Source organism: Globicephala melas, chromosome 21 (assembly GCF_963455315.2).
Source record: "Globicephala melas chromosome 21, mGloMel1.2, whole genome shotgun sequence".
Taxonomy (NCBI): domain Eukaryota; kingdom Metazoa; phylum Chordata; class Mammalia; order Artiodactyla; family Delphinidae; genus Globicephala; species Globicephala melas.
In genome coordinates this window covers 9,413,222-9,435,967 of record NC_083334.1, presented here as the reverse complement: position 1 = coordinate 9,435,967, position 22,746 = coordinate 9,413,222, and the positions used below count along the sequence as shown (strand labels likewise).

The following is a 22,746-nucleotide window of genomic DNA, read 5'->3' as shown; positions in this document are numbered from 1 at the left end:
TTAACAGAAACTATGCTTGAGTTCGCGGGTCTTCAGATACGGAAAAAAAATCTCTAATTTAAAATTAGATTATTTATCTGTTGCCTAAATGTGACCTCATTTTTCTCGTTTAGCCTATGGCGAAAGAATTTATCATCATCCCCCATAAGTTCAAAGTATGTTTGAATTTAATACAGTGTGCACTTTTAAGGATGGCATTTTGAGGTGACTCTAGTGAATGTACGAGGACACTCTTCTAACCCCTAGAGAGGAGCGCTGTGATGCCGCTGACTCAAAGCTTACTGTAACGTTTACACAGACGTTAAAGTCATCATCTGGACGCCCCACACAGCCACGTGGGCCCTTCACCATTCTCCCCTCACATGAACCTCCTGGAATCCGAGAAGCAGCAATAATTATTTCTCTGAGTTTATTGTTAGAGGATAAAATATGGAAGACTAGGAAGACTTCAATTTTCACTGGAAATTGTTTTGGCTATTCCCTGATTTATTCATTTCCTCTGAAAACGTGTGTGAAGTTCCCTGTCTGCACCAACCTTGAGTACTGCAGGGCTGGAGGACTGGGTTCCTGAACAGAAAAGCTGTCAGGGTCATAAGACAAACCCAGAAACACAGACATGCCAGAGCAACCCAGGGCATCAGGTCTGCTCGCCTGTGTTGTTTGCTCGGATTTTTCACGTACTAATTTTCTGAAACACCACTTTGGTCGGAAGTTACAAGCATCAGAGCCATCCTAAGGAAAAGATCTTTATTTCATCAGTTCAGTGTATCTAACTAAACCGGTCCTTGAGTTCATCCTAAAGTAAACTTGGAATCAATTTTTCTGTCACAAAACACAGGATTTTACTGTCTCCTTTTTAAGGTGTATCACAGAGTCTGGAGTTTTGTCTGTGGAGGGTCCCACGAAGCTACCCACCAGACACAGAACCTGGAGGACAGCCCAGAAGTCTGTGTTCAGACCCCTCCTCTCAGCACCCCCCCAAGGGCAACTGCAACCTGACTTCTGTCACTGTAGGATGGCACTGCCTGTTCCTGAAGGTTGACCTTACCCTCTAATAGGTGCTTTTATTAATTTAATGTACATGAGGAATTACAAACTGTTGGTATTTGTGGGGAAATGACACATCCTTATATATGTAATATATGTATATGTATGTGTATATATGTACAGAGAGAGAGGCAGAGACAGAGAGACAGACAGAGACACAGACAGAGGGAGATACACACACACACACACAGAAAGGCAGAGAAATAGAGAAAGACAGAGAGCAAGAGGGAGACAGACAGAGACAGAGACAGAAGCAGAGAGACAGAGGCCACCTAGAGACTGGTAATTCGCATCTCTCATACACAAAAACAGCAATTAGAAATGCCAAACGATCTAAGTGAGAGAAAAATATCTCCCCTTCCAGAAAGCTGTGAGAATGGCTAATCCACTGGGTAAATTAAACGACCAAGGAAGGTCAAGTTCTTATCCCACGTTGCTCTGCGGGGTTTCCCCACCAGTGAGGAGGGGATACAGGACTGAAATGCAAACTGTCTCCAAAATGAGAGTGCAAATTCCAGAGGGAAGTTATCTCTGAAGGAAACACCGGTTCCATACGTACCATTGCAGGAGGGCAAGACCCGGTTCCAGGCGGGTTTTCCATCCGCTCCGATAACACACGTGATGGAAGACGGGTCAGCGATCTTGTAGCCAGAGTCACACTGGTACGTGACAGTTGAGCCAAGTTTGAAGTCCGTCCCAATCCTTGTCCCATTCATTATGTTTCCAGGGTCAAAACAGGCTTCCCGTGGTTTCTCTGGGGAAGACATGAATGTAAACTCCATGATGGCAGGAATTTTATTTTATTTTTTTGTTGTCGGTTATTTATATTTTTAGTACCTAGAACAGTGTCCAGCATATAAAATATGCTCCAAAAAATTGATTGACTAATTGACCAAGTTGCCAATTAATGTTCAAGTTAATAATTATCATAGAAAAATAGAAAAAACTCCTCTCAATAAAATTATTTCTTATTTTTCAAATGACAATTCACTACAGAATTGCTGTTGAGGTTGACTTCCTGACTTTTGTACTTAACTCGTGAAATCACAGCACATTTTAGGAAGAGATGGGAGAACTGGGCTTCTCAAAAGGAAATTGATTTAATTCATGTAAATTAAGAGTGATTTCTCATGCTGGTGAGATAATCGTGGAAAGAAGTTCTGATCTTTTACCACTCTCACTAAGTCAATGAAGCCACACGTAGCTGGAAAGCACATTTTCTGATCCATAAGGGTCAAGCCCTGTGTCTGGGATGTAATAGTTGCTCAACACAGTTCTATTCTAATTCTAATAACTGCTCAAAGGAATTGAGGGCATGTTATGTATCGGGCGCTGAGCTGGGTACACTGCATGTTTTTCATTCAAATCTTCACTCCACCTCTGCAATGTGAGGAGGATCTGTGGCCCCATTCTACATTTTGAGAATCTGAAGCTCAAGAGTGGTTAAATAACTTTCACAGAAACACACTGCAAAGATCTGTCCAGCTGTGGGGGCCACTAAAGGAGGCATTTGCTAAAAGCCTCTTTTTTCCCAGATATAAATACAAAGCTCTCTTCTTTCTTTCTCACAGTCCTGTAGCTGTGTGGGTAGTGCCACTTATGTCCTGGTAGCGTTAACACTAAATGTCATATTTCAGCAGACCTTCCAAATGTCTCTAAATCACGTATCTACATCTCCTTCTGCTGTGTGCAATTCCATCATCTGAATTGCTTTCTGTTTGTGCTTGTCAACATCCTTCCCTCCATCAGCAAAGCCCCTTGTAACGTCAGAAGGCTCTGAATTGAATTTTACAGATCTTCAAGGGATCAATATAGATGTTATACTGAAATGTTTTTCTTCATGATTTTGGCCTAAAGTTAAGAAAATGCTATTTGTCATGAATGTGCTATTCATGAATGGGGTTATTAATATCAATATAGGCTCAAGGATAACTTGAATGGATAAAATAAATATGTTTCAGTTCTTTCTATTTGGGTTGACAATCTTTGCCCCAGGGTTAAGCAAACACATAAAAAATCTCTGGAAAGTATAAATGGAAGCCTGCATTTTACCTTTCTGGGGGTTGTGATCAATGTGGATTATGTTCCTTTTTAAGCATTTTCCCTTCTTGAGTGTCTACTTATGGCCAATGAGTAAATCCACACAGTAGTGTTAGGAAGAAGATGCTCCTGGGAGATTGTGGCAGGTGAGCCAGTAAAGAGTAAAAATGCAACGAGCTCTGAAAACTACATCCTACATCCTCTTAGGAATGGATAACAAACAGCGGAAGAGGGAAAAGCACAAACTTTGTGACGTCCTGCAGGACGGAGAAGAGGCCTGTTTAACTGTATTTATTCAATATCTCTCATTATATTTTTAATGACCTATGTGTCAACATCAGCCAAGCAGAGATCTCTCTGGCAACTGTTGGCCTAATTATTTTAACCAGCTATTAGAATATTTTATTTACATACTTTGGTTAAAGTGCAACATAAATATATAAACATTACACTATCACGTGTATCGGACATGCTATATTACCATATATATCGTATATCATCCATCATATATTATCATATGTATCATATACCATCTGTAATATATATTATCATACATCATATGTATCATATGCCATGTATAATATATTAGTTATCATATATATCATGAATATATTATATCATATATATCAATTGTGGAAACCCCTCCAGGTCCTCTATTTTTGCTCTGGTTAGAGACTCACAGCAATAGTTGTGTACTGTGCTGGGACCAACACTCTCTAAACACTTTACTGAAAACCAATTTGGATATTTCAAGGAGTAGGGGACATTCTGATAATTCTTTAACGCTGCCTTAGATCGTTTATTTTAAGCAAATAAGGGACGAATAAATAAAACTGTGGGCATGAGAACAGTCCTTCCATCGGATGTCGTTTACTCTGTCATCCAACAGAATGTATCGCGTGTCTAATAAATACAAGCACTGGTCTAGGGCATATATTTTTCTCCTATAAAATGATGGAGAAAGGGCTTCCTTGGTGGCACAGAGGTTAAGAATCCGCCTGCCAATGCAGGGAACATGGGTTCGAGCCCTCGTCCAGGAAGATCCCACATGCTGCAGAGCAACTAAGCCCATGTGCCACAACTACTGAGCCTGTGCTCTAGAGCTCACGAACCACAACTACTGAAGCCCGTGCGCCACAACTACTGAGCCTGTGCTCTAGAGCCTGCAAGCCACAAATACTGAGCCCACGAGCCAGAACTATTGAAGCCCGTGCGCCTAGAACCCATGCTCTGCAACGAGAAGCCACCGCAGTGAGAAGCCTATGTACTGCAATGAAGAGTAGCCCCTGCTCGCCACAACTAGAGAAAGCCTGCGCACAGCAACAAAGACCCAACACAGCCAAAAATAAAAAATAAAATAACTAAAATTATATTTAAAAAAATGATAGAGAAAAAAATACATGCCTGTTGCCTGGTCAGCCTTTTTAATTACTTTTTGTTATAAGTGTCTGTTGGTTTAGTGTACTGTTTGGTTAAATACCACTCCCATGATTTTCTGCTCTGTGTTGCAAATTGAGACCTCTGATGGCCAGTTTTTCTTCATTTCTCCAAATGCACTGCATCGAAGCTTTTACTTGCATTTACTCAGTTGTCAGTTCAGGATGTTTGGTGATAACTCATGGCACACTTTTTGCTTACACGTTGTCACATTTCCCAATGAGATGACTTCATTACATGGTGTGCTCTGCCCTGGTTCCTGTTGGTTCCGCTTATGGACGCCTCCCAGAACGCCTGTGCCAAAGCTGCCGGGCCCCTGGGGTCACTCGGCAGGACTGCCCTGTGGCTCCTTCTGGTCAAGCCCAAGAGCCAGGTCCACTCCCTGCTTCCCTCACCATATGGGGCCTTGTACTTGCTGGATGCTGTTTCATTGCTGTGTCCTTCCTTGTTTTCTGATGATTTTTTTTTTCCACAGGCTCCACTGGAGAACTTTTAAAGCGTGAGAGCTCTAGCACCCATTTAGAAGGCTCTGCTGGTCCCCGAAGAACCAGACCAAAGAGGCAGCCCTGTCCCCCTATCATGAGGGACACAAGTTCTACTGCATTTACTCACTCATCTGCAGATTCTCTTACCCTAGGATGCCCTGGGGAATACAAGGTGATGACAGGTGTACAGTCTTTTTTTTTTCATTGAAGTATAATTGATTTACAATATTATATTAGTCACAGTTGTACAGCATAATGATTTAGTATTTTTAAAGATTATACTCCATTATAAGTTATTACAAGATAATGGCTGTAATTTCCTGTGCTGTAGAAAATATCCTTGTTGTTATCTATTTTATACATAGTAGTTTGTATCTGTTAATCCCATACCCCTAATTTGTCCCTCTCCCCCTTCCTTCTCCCCTTCGGTAACTATAAGTTTGTTTTCTATAAGTTTGTCTGTGAGTCTGTTTTTGTTTTGCATATACATTCACTTGCATTATTTTTAGATTCCACATACAAGTGATATTATACAATATCTGTCTTTCACTGTCTGACTTATTTCACTAAGCATAATTTTTCTAGGTCCGTTCATGTTTCTGCAAATGGCAGAATTTAATTCTTTTTTATGGTTGAGTAGTAGTCCATTGCTGGCTCATATGGCAACTCTAGTTTTAGTTTTTTGAGGACCCTCCATACTGTTCTCCATAGTGGCTGCACCAATTTACATTCCCACCAACAGTGTAGGAGGGTTCCCTTTTCTCTACATCCTCGCCAACATTTGTTATTTGTAGACTTTTTCATGATGGCCATTCTGACCAGAGTGACATTATACCTCATTGTTGTTTGGATTTGCATTTCTCTAACAATTAACAGTGCTGAAAATCTTCTCATGTGCCTGTTAGACATCTGTATGTCTTTCTTTTTGGAAAAATGTCTCTTCAGGTCTTCTGTCCATTTTTTATTGCATTGTTTGCTTTCTTGGTATTGAGTTGTATGAGCTGTTTATATATTTTAGATATTAACCCCATGTTGGTCTCATCATTTGCAAATATTCTCTCCCATTCCTTACAGTTTTATATTTAGATGAAACGTGTGATTTTTTACTCATTACAGAATGGGCGTTGTCATGGTGACATGCACTTCAATGAGTTCTTATTAATACAGAAACTGTCTAATGATATGGCAAATGCTTAAAAGTACTGCTGTTAATTATTCGTGAACATTAATGGATCCCATCCAAAAAGCACAGCAACTCCTTCAATTGCTGAATTGTTTAAATTTTTTTAAATTGTATATTGTACTAAAGATCAGTAAATTTTTAGATTTCGGTGTTTTTGAGGAAGTAGGTTAATTTCCTACTTAAAAACAATATCAAGAAATACAAGTCCATTAAAGGGTTAACATAGATGAAACATACCCTATATTTTATTTTATAATTCTAGTAACTAATAACTAACTCAAAAGTTTAAATAAATGTATATATTTTCATTTTTTTATAAAGCACTCACTACTGTCAATTAATATTTTGATAAATCCTTTTCTCTGATTCTTTGTAATATACCCCGTGTTTTCCTTGTTCACATGAGAAACAGATTTGAAAAAAAAAAAAAATATATATATATATATATTTTTTTTTTTTTTTTTTTTTTTTTTTTTGCGGTATGTGGGCCTCTCACTGTTGTGGCCTCTCCCGTTGCGGAGCACAGGCTCCGGACGTGCAGGCTCAGCGGCCATGGCTCACGGGCCCAGCCGCTCCACAGCATGTGGGATCTTCCTGGACTGGGGCACGAACCCGCGTCCCCTGCATTGGCAGGTGGACTCTCAACCACTGCACCACCAGGGAAGCCCTGAAAAAAATATATATTTATTTTCATGAACCCAACAGCAAAATGCTTAGGTTGGGGTGATCTTTGTGAGTCTGTTTGTTTTCTCTGGATGCTAGTGACAGGGGGTGGTGGAAACCAAAGAAGTGGGAGTCACTCATGAGGTGACCAAAGAAGAAAGTGCTGACCAGGATCAGTGCTTGCTCCCCATCAAACCAACCACCATGGGTGGTCAGGACAGGGAATGGCAATCGATATTTTACATCTTGAAAAATATTGAGATAAAACTAAGCTATTTATCAGGAATTCCTTGGCAGTCCAGTGGTTAGGACTCCATGCTTTCACTGTTGAGGGCTCGGATTCATTCCTTGGTTGGGGACCTAAGATCCTGCAAGCCAGAAAAACCCCAAAAAACAAAAACCAAACTAAGCTATTTATGTACTTAAATTGAGTCATCCTGAAGAAACAAATTAAGATAGTAAAACACATATTAAAATAATTCTTAAATACTCAAATTATTTATTGCACAAATCATAATTTATCTTTAAATGGCTATGAATTTGGAAAAAGAAATCTCCCTCCCCCCTTTTCTTTTCTTTCAGCTAAGGCAGAAATGCGTGTTGGAAATTTCTTCCCCACTGGCGAGATCGACCCTGTTCCCCAGATGATTGAGAGAGATGTCAGAATTTTATGCATTGAACAGATAGGCAAGACTTTATAAATAAATGCTTATGATTAAAGAAATCTCAATACAAGTCACTTTCCTCACAAGTTAAGCTGGTCACAGTACCTTTAAATTCAATGGCGAACCCGGACAAGCCCACAGAAGCATCACTTCGAAATGCCAGAAAGAGACTATTTCCACTACTCTCAATTCTTTCTGGGGCTTGAGAGCCCTGGAAACTTCCAATGAGAGGGCTGTTGGAATCCTCTCCTTCATAGATATGTAGGAAATCATAGCTGGGCTCCATGTTGAAACTAAAAGGAAAGAATATTAATTAGATTATGCACCTAATATATGTGTCTCTTATCTTCCAGACTATAAAGTCTCTGAGAGCACACAGTGATTTTATTTGCCTTTGTAAAATAATTTTTAAAAATTAGGACAATCCAGAAGTTAAATATAATAATAATCAAAATGGCAATAAATAACAATTATAACAAATACTATTAGTATTTTATACAATCACCAACATCTTCAATACAGTATGATTTTGAAGATAATCTGAAAGAAAATGAACCCTTATAATATAGATATGGTATGTCTTCCCTATAACCATGATATTTCTAATGAAATGCAGTTTGAAAGAATAGGGTTCAGAAGGGATGCATTCCCACTGGTATTTGATTTTTAGGTGAATATTTTTAGTTTTAATAACATATATCCTTGATGTTACTGACAATTCTTAAAGTTAAAAAATACTTTTGTTTGAGTTTACTTTTAAAATTGTAATTGCTTCTATTTGCTTAGATAATCTGGCCAATAATAGCAGTCCCTACAGTGGTACAAAGTATGGAAGTCAACTGTTTCACATCATTTCACCTTGACTGGATATTCCAATTTTCTCTTCCCCTCTCCCTCCTGCTCCTTCCCATTCTCTCTACTTCTCTCTCTGTCTCTGTCTCTCCTTATGTAAATACCCTAATAATTTCCAAAGTCTAACAATTAACACCCAAAGTTCTCAAGTGGGATGCAGCTTTAAATGTCTCTGCCATTTATGATGAGAAGGATGATGATAGTCTGGGAACTTTAAAAATATACCTCCTCTCAAGTGACAGACTGAACTTCGTTTACATGTCCAAGATCTCAGTGGGATCAGAATAAACAAACACACTAGACAGAGGTATTGACGTAATCCATTCTGACTTGCCCTCCTATGTCCCTTCATCTCTAAATCAGGGCCTTTGGGGTCTTCAACGTGGACCGATCCACGCAGCTTCCACTCCCTTTCCCTTGACAGCATATTTGTATACAGGGATGGAGAGAGTCAGGAGGTTTTATAATCACGAACATGTGCTGTTGTTTAAGTGACTTTAGTTTATCTGGATATTCAAGGGATAAAACGTGAACCCAAGGTCTTTCCAGAAGCTGCCCACTGCATTCTGAAGGATGTAGCACGGGGGACCACCAAGGACCCGACGTTAGTATAACATCTGGACCTGCATCGCGCCATCCCATTTCCTGTCAAGGTGCCCTCGCTCCCATGTGAGGTCCTGAACACATTTTATTCAAGGAATTTGTCAGAGGTTTCAGAGTCTGTTTATCTGACAAGTTCCCTGAAGTTGGAAATGAAGAAAAAGTAAAAGACTTGAGTGGCTAAAGAGTGAGAAAAGAGGCCAAGAGGAACTGCATCAACCAAACAGAATTTGGTTGGAATAACAATTTTTTTGAAATAGTTTGCAAGGATGTTATTAGACTCTGGTCATGCTGTACCCCTGATAATTGGCATAACTAATTATTACGATAGATTATTTTTGAACATGGAAGTACGGTCAGGCACAAACAAACATATTCTAACTACCCTCTCCTTTTGGATGTGCTGTCACACACACATAGAAGTCTGAAGTGATATTTACAATTAATGACAGTCCCTTTGGTTAAACCCTGTCTTATTTCTACCTATACCAGATGCACAGATCTACAAGCCCCAATAATAGGCCAAAGTCTGGCCATGCTTTTAAACCAAATTTAATTTGAGTTCCAATGTGTGAGTCGCATCAGCCCCACAGTCTATAGAAGCCTGTGATAAAACACTCCTCCCTGAAGATCCCTCAAGTACCAGGGTGAGCCTTGAAGCTCATATGTGCTCCAGGTCATGTCATTCTTTGCCTTCCTTGTTAGTAATGCCGGGCTCCCCTTCCCTCTCCACACCTGACTGCAGTCACACTCTTTAAACAGTGCATCCTGGGAAGGCTGTATCAACACCAGCTTCTTTGACTGGGTCCTTGAGCATCCTTGTTCCCATCTGGTACTTCTGGCTTCCTCCTTCTTTCTACTAAGTAGATCTAGGAGCTGAGGTCCCAGGAAAACTCCCACCTGAGCACACACAAGTTGTCCATTCCTTAGAACATGTCACAGGTATGTGATTTTCTGTGACACCGGGTCAGCTAATGATTCCAAACTCTTAGAGTCGGAAGAAAACTTTAAGATTTTCTAGGTCAACCTTCTTCCAGGGAAGTGCACAAAATTAACTGAGAAAACTTCTTGTGTAAAACTGCCTTATATATTATATACTACTATGAATTGCCCTTTGGGAACCTTGATAATGAGTCACCATGACCCAAGGGAAGGTAGGAAACTCCTACAAAAAGGCTCTGTGTTCTCTAAAAGGCTTTAATTGTTAACTTACTTTTAATCTCCTGGTAGCAGAGGTGTCTCCTGGTTTTAAGGAAGGCGCTACTAGAATTTAGCATTAACAAAACCCATAAAGATATTCAAAAATATAACCAGCAAATGTTCACAGCTTTTGTATAATAGCTGAGTGGCATAATAAGGTATTCATCATTTGGTAAATTTATAGCAGCTTGAGTAAATTCAGGAAATGATGGCTTATTAAACTACTCAAAATTCAGAATCACAGAGGTTTAAAATTATACTGACTCATATCTCATCAGGAGGAGAAAGTGAAGGAAGATAAGCAAAACCAGGCCTGAAATATTGATGCAAACATCTCAAGAAAAGAAACTTGTTCAATTGACAGATAAATAAATCTAATCAGACCACTTTGCCTTGGGGAGCTAAGAGACCAATAGGACAGTATATAGAACTACTTCTCTTTTAAAATACCACTTCATTTAGTTCAAAAATTAAAATGTGAATTTGGAAAAGATCATGGGATTTAGAAAAATTCAATTATTTATACCATATATTTATAATGTGAGAGCTCTATGGAATTTATATTTATAATATAATCATATTATATTATGATTTGAACTTTTACCATTTAGTGTAGCAGAAAGAAGTTAGCATTTTTTTTTAAAGAACTAATGTTTATTAAATCAGACTTTACAGTAATAAAATTTGGGGAACTTTTGTTTTCAGAGTTCTACCAAGTCTTGACTATCTTAATGATAATAACAATACTACCTTTGGGAATGGCAGACAGGATGTACTATGGAAATGAATTAGCACTCACGCATTAAGAGAAATATAATACATCAATGAGAAATCATACTAAGTATATCTATATCACTTTATTATCGCTTTTCTTTGAAAATTCTGCAAATTAAGCCCTCTCATGTGGAACACACTGTGTGCAAGATAGTATTTAAAAGCAATTCTTGCCACATCATGTGTATTCTAATGCAAGTAGAATGCTGAAAAGCAAAATAATCTATTTCCATTTTTGTCATGCAGCTTGATGTAGTACCTGTTAGACACAAGACCTCAGGCTTTGCTAGATGTAAAACTGAAGACCCCTGAAGGGATAAATGAAGTAATCTTTAGGTATGACATTTAAAGTCTCATTAGGGACTTCCCTGGTGGTGCAGTGGTAAAGAATCTGCCTGCCAGTGCAGGGGACACAGGTTCGAGCCCTGGTCCGGGAAGATCCCACATGTCACGGAACAACTAAGCCCATGCACCACAACTACTGAGCCCATGCACCTAGAGCACATGAGCCACAACTACTGAGCCCGCATGCCTAGAGCCTGTGCTCTGCAACAAGAGAAGCCACCGCAATGAGAAGCCCGTGCACCGCAACGAAGAGTAGCCCCCGCTCGCCACAACTAGAGAAAGCCCACATGCAGCAACAAAGACCCAACACAGCCAAAAATAAATAAATAAGTCCAGAGGAGCTTCACAGGTGAATTCTATCAAACAGTTAGAGAAGAGCTAACACCTATCCTTCTCAAACTCTTCCTCATTCTACGAGGCCACCATCTCCCTGATACCAAAACCAGACAAAGATGTCACAAAGAAAGAAAACTACAGGCCAATATCACTGATAAACATAGATGCAAAAATCCTCAACAAAATACTAGCAAACAGAATCCAACAGCACATTAAAAGGATCATACACCATGATCAAGTCGGGTTTATCCCAGGAATGCAAGGATTCTTCAATATATGCAAATCAATCAATGTGATAAACCATATTAACAAATTGAAGAAAAACCATATGATCATCTCAACAGATGCAAAGAAAGCTTTCGACAAAATTCAACACCCATTTATGATAAAAACCCTCCAGAAAGTAGGCATAGAAGGAACTCATCTCAACATAATAAAGGCCATATATGACAAACCCACAGCCAACATCGTCCTCAATGGTGAAAAACTGAAACCATTTCCACTAAGATCAGGAACAAGACAAGGTTGCCCACTCTCACCACTATTATTTAACATAGTTTTGGAAGTTGTAGCCACAGCAATCAGAGAAGAAAAAGAAATAAAAGGAATCCAAATTGGAAAAGAAGAAGTAAAGCTGCCACTGTTTGCAGATGACATGATCCTATACATAGAGAATCCTAAAGATGCTACCAGAAAACTACTAGAGCTAATCAATGAATTTGGTAAAGTTTCAGGAAACAAAATTAAAGCACAGAAATCTCTTGCACTCTTATACACTAATGACGAAAAATCTGAAAGTGAAATTAAGAAAACACTCCCATTTACCATTGCAACAAAAAGAATAAAATACTTAGGAATAAACCTACCTAAGGAGACAAAAGACCTGTATGCAGAAAATTATGACACTGATGAAAGAAATTAAAGATGATACAAATAGATGGAGAGATATACCATGTTCTTGGATTGGAAGAATCAACACTGTGAAAATGACTACACTACCCAAAGCAATCTACAGATTCAATGTAATCCCTATCAAAGTACCACTGGCATTTTTCACAGAACTAGAACAAAAACTTTCACAATCTGTATGGAAACACAAAAGACCCCGAATAGCCAAAGCAATCTTGAGAAAGAAAAACGGAGCTGGAGGAATCAGGCTCCCTGACTTCAGACTATACTACAAAGCTACAGTAATCAAGACAGTATGGTACTGGCACAAAAACAGAAATATAAATCAGTGGAACAGGAGAGAAAGCCCAAAGATAAACCCACGCACATATGGTCACCTTATCTTTGATAAAGGAGGCAAGAATATACAGTGGAGAAACGACAGCCTGTTCAATAAGTGGTGCTGGGAAAACTGGACAGGTACATGTAAAAGAATGAAATTAGAACACTCCCTACACCATACACAAAAATAAACTCAAAATGGATTAAAGACCTAAATGTAAGGCCAGACACTATCAAACTCTTAGAGGAAAACATAGGCAGAACCCTCTATGACATAAATCACAGCAAGATCCTTTTAAAAACAAAAATAAACAAATGGGACGTAATGAAACTTAAAGCTTTTGCACAGCAAAGGAAAACATATGACAAAAAGACAACCCTCAGAATGGGAGAAAATATTTGCAAATGAAGCAACTGACAAAGGATTAATCTCCAAAATTTATAAGCAGCTCATGCAGCTCAATATCAAAGAAACAAACAACCCAATCCAAAAATGGGCAGAAGACCTAAATAGACATTTCTCCAAAGAAGATATACAGATTGCCAACAAACACATGAAAGAATGCTCAATATCATTAATCATTAGAGAAATGCAAATCGAAACTACAGTGAGATATCATCTCACACCAGTCAGAATGGCCATCATCAAAAATCTACAAACAATAAATGCTGGAGAGGGTGTGGAGAAAAGGGAACCCTCTTGCACTGTTGGTGGGAATGTAAATTGATACTGCCACTATGGAGAACAGTATGGAGATTCCTTAAAAAATTAAAAATAGGGCTTCCTTGGTGGCGCAGTGGTTGAGAGTCTGCCTGCCGAGGCAAGGGACACGGGTTCGTGTCCTGGTCCGGGAAGATACCACATGCTGCGGAGCGGCTGGGCCCATGAGTCATGGCCACTGAGCTTGCGCGTCTGGAGCCTATGCTCCGCAATGGGAGAGGCCACAACAGTGAGAGGCCTACATACCCCAAAATAAAAAAAAATTAAAAATAGAACTACCATACGACTCAGCAATCCCACTACTGGGCATATACCCTGAGAAAATCATAATTCAAAGAGTCATGTACCAAAATGTTCACTGCAGCTCTATTTACAATAGCCAGGACATGGAAGCAACCTAAGTGTCCATCAATAGATGAATGGATAAAGAAGACATGGCACATATATACAATGGAATATTACTCAGCCATATAAAGAAAGGAAATTGAGTTATCTGTAGTGAGATGGATGGACATAGAGTCTGTCATATAGAGTGAAGTAAGTTAGAAAGAGAAAAGCAAATACCATATGTTAACAAATATATATGGTATCTAAAAAAAAAAAAAGGTCATGAAGAACCTAGGGGCAAGATGGGAATAAAGACACAGACCTACTAGAGAACGGACTTGAGGATATGGGGAGGGGGAAGGGTAAGCTGGGACAAAGTGAGAGAGTGGCATGGACATATATACACTACCAAATGTAAAATAGATAGCTAGTGGGAAGCAGCCATGTAGCACAGGGAGATCAGCTCAGGGCTTTGTGACCACCTAGAGGGGTGGGATAGGGAGGGTGGGAGGGAGGGAGACGCAAGAGGGAAGACATATGAGGACATATGTATATGTATAATGGATTCACTTTGTTATAAAGCAGAAACTAACACACCATTGTAAAGTAATTATACTCCAATAAAGATGTAAAAAAAAAATATGTAAGTCCTACTTAAAAGAGGTATTCCATAAGAGACGGTACCTTTTGAATATCAAGGCGATGACGAAGTCTGGGTTCACCTTTATTCTCCAGTCACACTCTTTCCCGGGAGGATAGGGCTGCGGGTAGTTGGGGGACAGGATGACACCGGCCGGGCCAGTCAGATTCCCACCACAGGCCGCTGTCACAGGAGAGGAAGGTTCAGGGGAGAGAAGGGTGCTGGTCAGTGTGAAAGGAGACTGCACAGGGTTCATCGAAGACACTGCGTACTGGCTTATTAAACAACTACCCAGAGGAAATTTAAGACCCAGAAGGTCTGTACATGTTTTTATGTGATTGTTACCAAATTTTATATAATATTCCACTCCATTTTTAAGGAGGATTTTCAATGCTGACAAATGAAATTTACTTCCTTTAATTTTAAACTTTACCCAGTTAAACTGAACAGATTACCTGAATCCTCCACACTATAAATATATGAAAACAAACTGCACAGGAAAAAAAAAATCCCCATGAATATCATTTTACGGTTATGTCAATTCTTTGGTCATTTCTTATGGTTTACAAAGTCATTGCTTACTTATTCTAAAAAGTTTGCTTCCAGTGGCATAATGATCATCCGTCCTCTGTTCACTCTTGTAACTCTAAGCCTAGCACAGTTTTTGATCATAATAAGTATGCAGGAAACATTTGTTGAATAAATGAATACGTGTTATTTCGTATATTTCTCACACTCCTCTGCTATACGTAGGGCTCGGATATCTTTCCCACATTTCAAAATAACAAAACTAACAGGTAAAGTTTCGGTGATATCTGCGGATAGATGACCAAGAGGAGGCTGAGCAGGAACTTAAACCCCTAAAATATTATTTCATCACACTATTTAGAAGGTTACTATCAGGAAGAAGCACTTCAGATGACAGTAATAAATTTAGTTTGTTTCTGCAGTCATTAATTTTTAATTACATGTGTTTACATTTGTATTAGTTAAGGCAACGATTATATAGTTTATTGTTGTTAACAGGCAAGACAGTCTTCATTCTTGAACCTGAAAATGTTTAGGACTGCTTTATTTAGTAGATAATGTTCCTGTTAGAGCTTCCATGCTGTGGAAGGTACTAAAACAATGCAAAATTCACATTAATATGCTAGGTTTAAGGTTCTTCATAGCAAATATTGTGAATTGGTTCCAAGCCGTTCTTAAAAAATCACCCTGATTAAATTATACTGTTCCCTCTAAACTGCATACCTTATTTCACTTCATTGATCATGTATATATTCAGGGAAAAAAATAAGTAGAGAAGGAAATATGCTAATGGCTGATATTTTCCACACACATACACAAGGACTTTTTTGAAAATAAGATGAAGATTACACACTTTATAATTTTCTGATATGGATGTGTCTTTAAATACTCACTTAACATTCCTGAAAACTTAACTTTCCATAAGAAAAAATATAACAAATCCCAAGACTCTTTGTTATAACTTCCGTCTCATCTAAGGCAAACTCTGAGTAATATCACAGGAAATATTTATAATAAATTCTTACAGATATACTCTCAAGAGCAATACGATATAACTTTCTTCAAAATGATTGAAACCACATTTTCCATAGTATGCAGTTTTATTTTAATAAACGATGTGGAGACAATCGGCTAAGTGGCTCTCACAGGACGTGGCCTCCCCCGGAACCGCGTAGGTGCTGACAGCCTGGAGTATGAGAAGCCTGGACAAGCAGCAGAGGCGGCGCTGAGGTGGGGACAGAGGTACCTGAGGGCCGCAGGTTATGCTACTCCGCTCAGGTTTTAAAAGAAGAAACATGACAGATTCAGGACACCGGGTACAAGGGTACCACCAGCAGGAAGAGTTCAGGGATGAGACTCAAATATTAATTGAAAAGAAACAAAGGGCAGATCCTGTCTTATTCATAATGGTCCCAGGTGGCATTTTCAAATGAGGTTATTTAAAGGCTTAAAGTGGAATTAAGGAGGACCGTCTTGCTGGGTTTGTTCTCTCTTTGGTGGGGAATTCTTCATTTTAGCTTCATCAGGTTTTCATTAGAAAGCTTGCAAACTGTTTTGGATAGGATTACATTTAGTACAAAACGCAATTCAGACACTCTAGAAATTCTCCAGAGGGAATGGACATAGAGACAAAATCCACAAACTCACATCAATCCACAGTTCCTTATTCGAAACCCTTAGGGTGGACCTTCCTGACATACACGGTAGCACGTTCATCCACTAAGGTTTGCAGAGGTGCTGTTTAACTAGACACATTACTATTTCCACACCAGAACATTTCAATGTTCACACCATTAAGTGGGGTAAATAGCCACAAAACAGTTACCCTGTAGATCAGGGCAGGATGGTGCCGCCAAATAAGTTTTTGCAAACTCGGAATGCATTTTTGCTTTGCAGAGCTCTTTAGAATTTGAACTTGGACAAAAGGTATTGTGGGCTATATGAGAAAACTGAAACTGTGGAGATGTTCAAGGGACACTTTACTCAGAATCAGAAAGTACTGAGTGTCTTCTGGTCCAGAGAATCGGTCTTTTAAGACTCAGTTCCAGAAAGAGGTGCCTCCATCGCTGGAGTCCTTTGTGAAGTGAAAGAAGTGAGGCATCCAAGCAAACCACAGGGCAGATTAGCAGCGAATCACAGGGCAGATTAGCAGCGAATCACAGGGCAGATTAGCAGCAAACCACAGGGCAGATTAGCAGCGAATCACAGGGCAGATTAGCAGCGAATCACAGGGCAGATTAGCAGCGAATCACAGGGCAGATTAGCAGCAAATCACAGGGCAGATTAGCAGCAAATGACAAGCTGGTGAGAATATGAGTAACATATTAACAGGTGAGTGGTTAAGAGATTTTATAAAAGGGAGAGAATGGGAAAGAACAGCAAATAGGAGGAAAAAATACACTAAGAATAAAACGGAAAAAAGAAATTAGCCAGTCAACAGGAAAGAGCAAATTCAAGTGGTCGATAAGAATATATGAAATTAAAAGCAGTTCATCCTCATTTTTAATATAAAATGCCAATCAAAACGCCAAGGAATCTTCACTTCCTGCCCATATTATAAGATTAAGAAATATCAAATAAAGTGCCTTTTCTGAGTCGGGGAAAATAAACAATCATGCTGACGGTGACGTAAATTGGTGCAACCTTTCTGAAAAAGTTTTGAAAACTCTAGAAATACCTAAGTTTGTAGAAATATGTCATTCATAAACAATCATGGATGTGTTTTGCAACAAGTGTTCATATCAGCAATTTTCGTGAAAGGGAAAAGGCTGAAACACCTAACCGTACATTGAGGAGGGATTAGTGGAATCAATATTGGTCAATACTCATCCAAACAGAGAAAGACTGTGCAGGCATAAAACTTAATTAGTAAAAAATACATAATAACACAAAAGATACTCATCGTGTACCAGTAAGTAAAAGTGTAATTTACAAAATAATCATTCAGGGTGTTTTCATTTAAAAACATTTAAAAAATAGATTATATATACATAAAATAATTATGAAGCTTACTTATGCATGTTTATGCTAATAGTAGTTGCCTTCAGGTAAAAAGGTGACAGTGTTTTTTTCCTCTTTTTTCTTAACTGTAGCTTATAAAACTTCTGCAAAACCACATTATGTTTAATAAGAAAAAAGCAAAAAAATAAAAAATGTCCGTATCAGCAGAACAGAATGTAGATGAGTGCTAATACCTGACCATGCTCTAAGGGATGAGTATCGTACAGAGGCATAATCCCATTGCTGGGGCAAAATATGTTTACAATATGATAAAAAGATATTGTTCACTTATTCCCAAATACGTATTTTCCACGTTTGTGTTACGTGATACCTGTATGTGGGTGGTTCTGTTGCCCACAGAACTGATATTCAATGGCCTGGGAGTGATCTTGGCTTATTTTTGGAGCTGATATTCAAGACAGATAAAGTGTTACCTATTTTCATTGCTGAGAACTGGTTTATCTAGTCGCTGATTAAAATTAGGTAACTAAGAGATGACCCAAAAAAACTATAGATTATTTGGAAAGGTGGTCAAATTTTACAATGAATGGTTTACATGAATGTCAACCAAGAAATTATCTTCAAGAGACTGACTGGTAGTTGTATTGCTTTTTAATGTACTCCTCCATAAGCTTAAATTCATGTAAACTGGAAAAAAAAATGTGCTTCTCCTGATTTAAAAATAGAAGAATGGTTTAAAATGATGGTTGCATTTATAGGTAATTACTCCACTTTAAAAAAGGAACACGTAGAAATCTGACACATCTCCTGATGATTCAGCTTGAGGTAAAATGCGACTGTGCTCACGAAAGTCACGAAATGTACGTGCAGCACAGAACATTGCATAAACAGGGTAGCTCTCTGACAGGGCTGAGCATGCTAATAAGAAGAGCTATCAATTCTCATCTGTCTTCAGAATCCTGCAAACACTCTGTAATAAGTTAAGAGTTGTATATTATAGCTCCACAGAACCACTGAGAATCCCTTATGACAATAAAAATCATTTTAAGTCACAAAATTCCCTCAAGGTCACCTGATGCAAAATGGCCCATTAACTATGTGCATATCACTTCATTATCACTTCCTGTCTTTGCAGATTAATTTTATATTTTTCAAACAGATTATAAGGAAGTACAAACTATACTGTGACAGTTCATTAAAATTAAGTTTCCTTTAAAAATTAAGATGGGATACCATACAGAGGTATTTATGGTAAAATATTTAATTGACTGAAGGGACAATCTACATGTAATTACTATTTTATATATAAATATGTCTTGCCCTAAAACCATATTTGTGATAGACTATCTTGGATATTGGTTATTCAAACTAAAGTCTGCACGTGAATTGTTTTCTCTTTAACAAGGTCAAATTATAAAATTCTAGTAAATTTTAGAAAGAAGTCTCTCCTTTTATCTTTATATTGACATAAACAGTGTAATTTCTAGTTTTTAGGATTCTATTAAAAATGTACTGCTATTATAGAAAAATCTTCTAAAAAAGAGAACACACCTTTTTATTGAGTAGGTTTTGCTTAAGGGCACGTTTCTATATTAAAAATAAGAACGACAATGGTAGAGTTATGAATTTTCAGCCACACAGAATTTTAAATTACAGTAATTTGATTGATCCATATTTTTATGAGATTTCTTAAGGATAGGAAATGTTAGATAAATGTCAATTACCATACATTAAGTAAACTACTTCCTTTACCTCACTTAATAAAATAAAGTTTAAAGGTTTGTAATAAAATTTCAATATAATCTCAGGGAACCAGAGGGCATGTAAGAAACTCTTGAGAAATACTCCTGAAGAATAATACATACACAGAGCAACTTTAATGATAACATGCATTCCTTCCGAAATATAAAATTTCTATTTTCTGTTGCACAATACCTATGCATGTAGGAGGGTCTGGTTGCCAAAAGAATCGGTTATTCAGCTGCACACAAGTGATTTTAGCTTGTCCTTGGAGCTGGTACCCAGGGTCACACTGGAAAGTGATGGTATCTCCTGGCTCTCTGCTGTCCCCATAGCGGGTGCCATTTTGAGGTATACCTGGGTCGTTGCAGGTGGACGCGATGGATGCTAGAAAGAAGGGACAACATCACATCAATGACTGGAAACACGATCCCAGCACTCTTATAGACGTAGAGCCCTTGTGGGCTGAAGCGCTCTTGATCCGGGTTAATGAATCACTTGTCCACATATGAATGTAAGAAAAGAAGCTTTTTTTTCCCTCAAGAATACATTCAATAGCATGCATCTTGATTATGCTTCCTTTGAACAGATTCTAGCAAAATCTTCATGAAAATTCAACCAATTATGGAATATATTAAGGATTTCTGTATCATACTATGCACACACACACACACATTCCCCTTTGATCGTCTCATTGACAATATTTTAATGAAAATACATGCCACAATTTAAATAATTTAAGAATACCAATCTCAAGGAACCTTGAGGAAAACAAAATAGGATAAATTCCCTTTGGTCAGTGCCTTCCCACTGCACAACCAGCTAAGATGAACTAAACTCTCTTAAACTGTTTTGTCCAAAACCACCTTTAGTTCTTTAAAGATATTTTTAATTCTCCTTTAATCCTAAAGAATATTTTTACCGAGTTTATAGTTTAGGATAGCTGTTGTTGTCCTTATTTTCCCCTAAATACTGTTAAGAAATTATCCCACTTCTTCTGCCTTCCAGTTTTCCTACTTAATCTCACAGTCTGAAACGACTCTAAGATCATCTTTTTGTCTTTGATGTCCTAACATTTCACAATATGATGTCTGTGTACAAATCTTCTTTATTTCTAAGGAAATAAAAGTTTTACAATATTATGTCTATGTATGAACCTCCTTTTATTAACCCTACTTGGAATCATCTGAAGTTTTGAATCTGAGGATTAAGCCACTATCTTGTCAAATATCAGTTCTCTCCTATTATCTCTGTTCCTCTCTTATGAATTAAAATTTGACAAATGTCTCTATCTTCTGTGTCTCAACTTTTCATTTTTAAATCATTTTTTTATCTTTGTTCCATCTTCTGGGTAATTTTTTAGACTATCTTCCTATCACAATCTTCTCTCCATCTGCATCAAATTTATTATTTTATCATGTTGAGTTTTAAACTTTCTTTCACTGTGCTTTTCTGTTAGTTAGCATTTTGTTCAAATATCTTTGGCCATTTATACAGCATATTGTTCCCTACTCATATTTTTATTCTCTTTTATTTTTTAAACTCTTACAGTCTGATCTGATAATAATTCCAATATCTCATGTAATCTAAAGTGCCTCTGAGTTTTGAATTTGCATTTCTGTTTTTGGAACTTCACTTGCAATAATTGTTTTGAAGGTGTGTTTATCCAGAGGGGATTCTCATTTGACTTTACCATGTGCCTGGAACATGAGAAGCCTTCTACCTCTTTAAAAAAAAAATCTCTGTTGAGGCATTTTGGGCCACAGAAATGGCATGAATTTATCTATAAGCTAGTTTGAAACCTGCTTGTGGTTATGAGTTGTCTATATCTGTGTCTGTTTCTATACCTATATCTATATCCATATTTGTCTCTCTCCTATCTCTATTATCTATCATCTATCATGTATCTATCATCTATTATCTATCATCTATTATCTATCTATTATCTATCATCTATTATCTATCATCTATTATCTATCTATTATCTATCATCTATTATCTATTATCTATCACCTATCTATTATCTATCTATCTATATCTATCTATTATCTATCTCTACCATCTATCTATTCTCCCTTATAGTGAGAGTAGGACATCCTCCCTTTGGAGTTCTAGCAGTATATGAGGGTCTCCAATTACATTTCCAATATTGGAAAGATCTTAGACCTTGTTTCCTATTCTTTCAGCCCACAGACTCTCAAAATGGAAGCTCAGTGTCACCAGGGACCAACTGACAGATGCTCCCAGGGCAAAGCCAACTTCTGAACTTCATGACCTTTCTGCATTTCACATTATTTTGGTGACTCTCAGGATTCCTCATGTTCTTGCAGTTTCAGTGATACATTTTAAAAGGCTAAAAATAATTGTATCCAACACCTTTGACATATTTTCAGTGGATGTGTTTTCAGATAACATACTTTACTGTAATACTGGACACTGCAGACATTTCAGTTCTGTCTTAATCCCACAGCATGATGGCTGGCTTATCATACCTGTCATCCTTGTTATTATTATTATTAGTGTTCTGAGTAGGGGAATTTTACTTGGAAGCAGAATTCTCAGTAGATATCAAAAAGAAAGGAAGAATTTGGGCTTCCATGTAGTTTTTTCAATGGGAAGGGAGCAGGAAATGCCATATCAGAGTCATTGAGGAAGATTCTTTTAGTTTCCACTCTCCTCCCATCAGAGGCAAAGATTAGAATGCAGGGTGGAAAGCAAGCACATCTTCCCAAAAGAAGACCAGGACAGCAGTAGAATGCAGAATGGACCCAAGGACACAAAGCTTCTAGTTAGAAACTCATAAGTGTCACACCCATAAGCCACAAATCTTTATAATATAGAACAGCAATTATAGTATTCAATCACCAGAATCATAGCCCATCATGGCCATCACCTATGCAACAAAATGCTGCTTCCACTGAACTAGTATTTTACAAACGATCTTGAGTTTACTATTTGAGTAATTAAAGAAT

The 22,746-nt window shown here is 38.0% G+C and overlaps 1 protein-coding gene across 2 annotated transcripts in view; it reads right to left on the bottom strand.

Annotated features, from left to right (window-relative positions):
- CSMD1 (CUB and Sushi multiple domains 1) overlaps positions 1-22,746 on the bottom strand; it is a 1,753,128-nt gene that overhangs the window by 198,309 nt on the left and 1,532,073 nt on the right. For both annotated transcript variants that reach the window (XM_060291350.1, XM_060291351.1), the window contains exons 27-30: positions 19,970-20,161; positions 14,590-14,728; positions 7,626-7,813; positions 1,607-1,801 (exon numbers count right to left, since the gene is read on the bottom strand). In XM_060291350.1, coding sequence (XP_060147333.1) covers positions 1,607-1,801; positions 7,626-7,813; positions 14,590-14,728; positions 19,970-20,161 — 714 coding nt within the window. The remainder of the gene's footprint in view (positions 1-1,606; positions 1,802-7,625; positions 7,814-14,589; positions 14,729-19,969; positions 20,162-22,746) is intronic.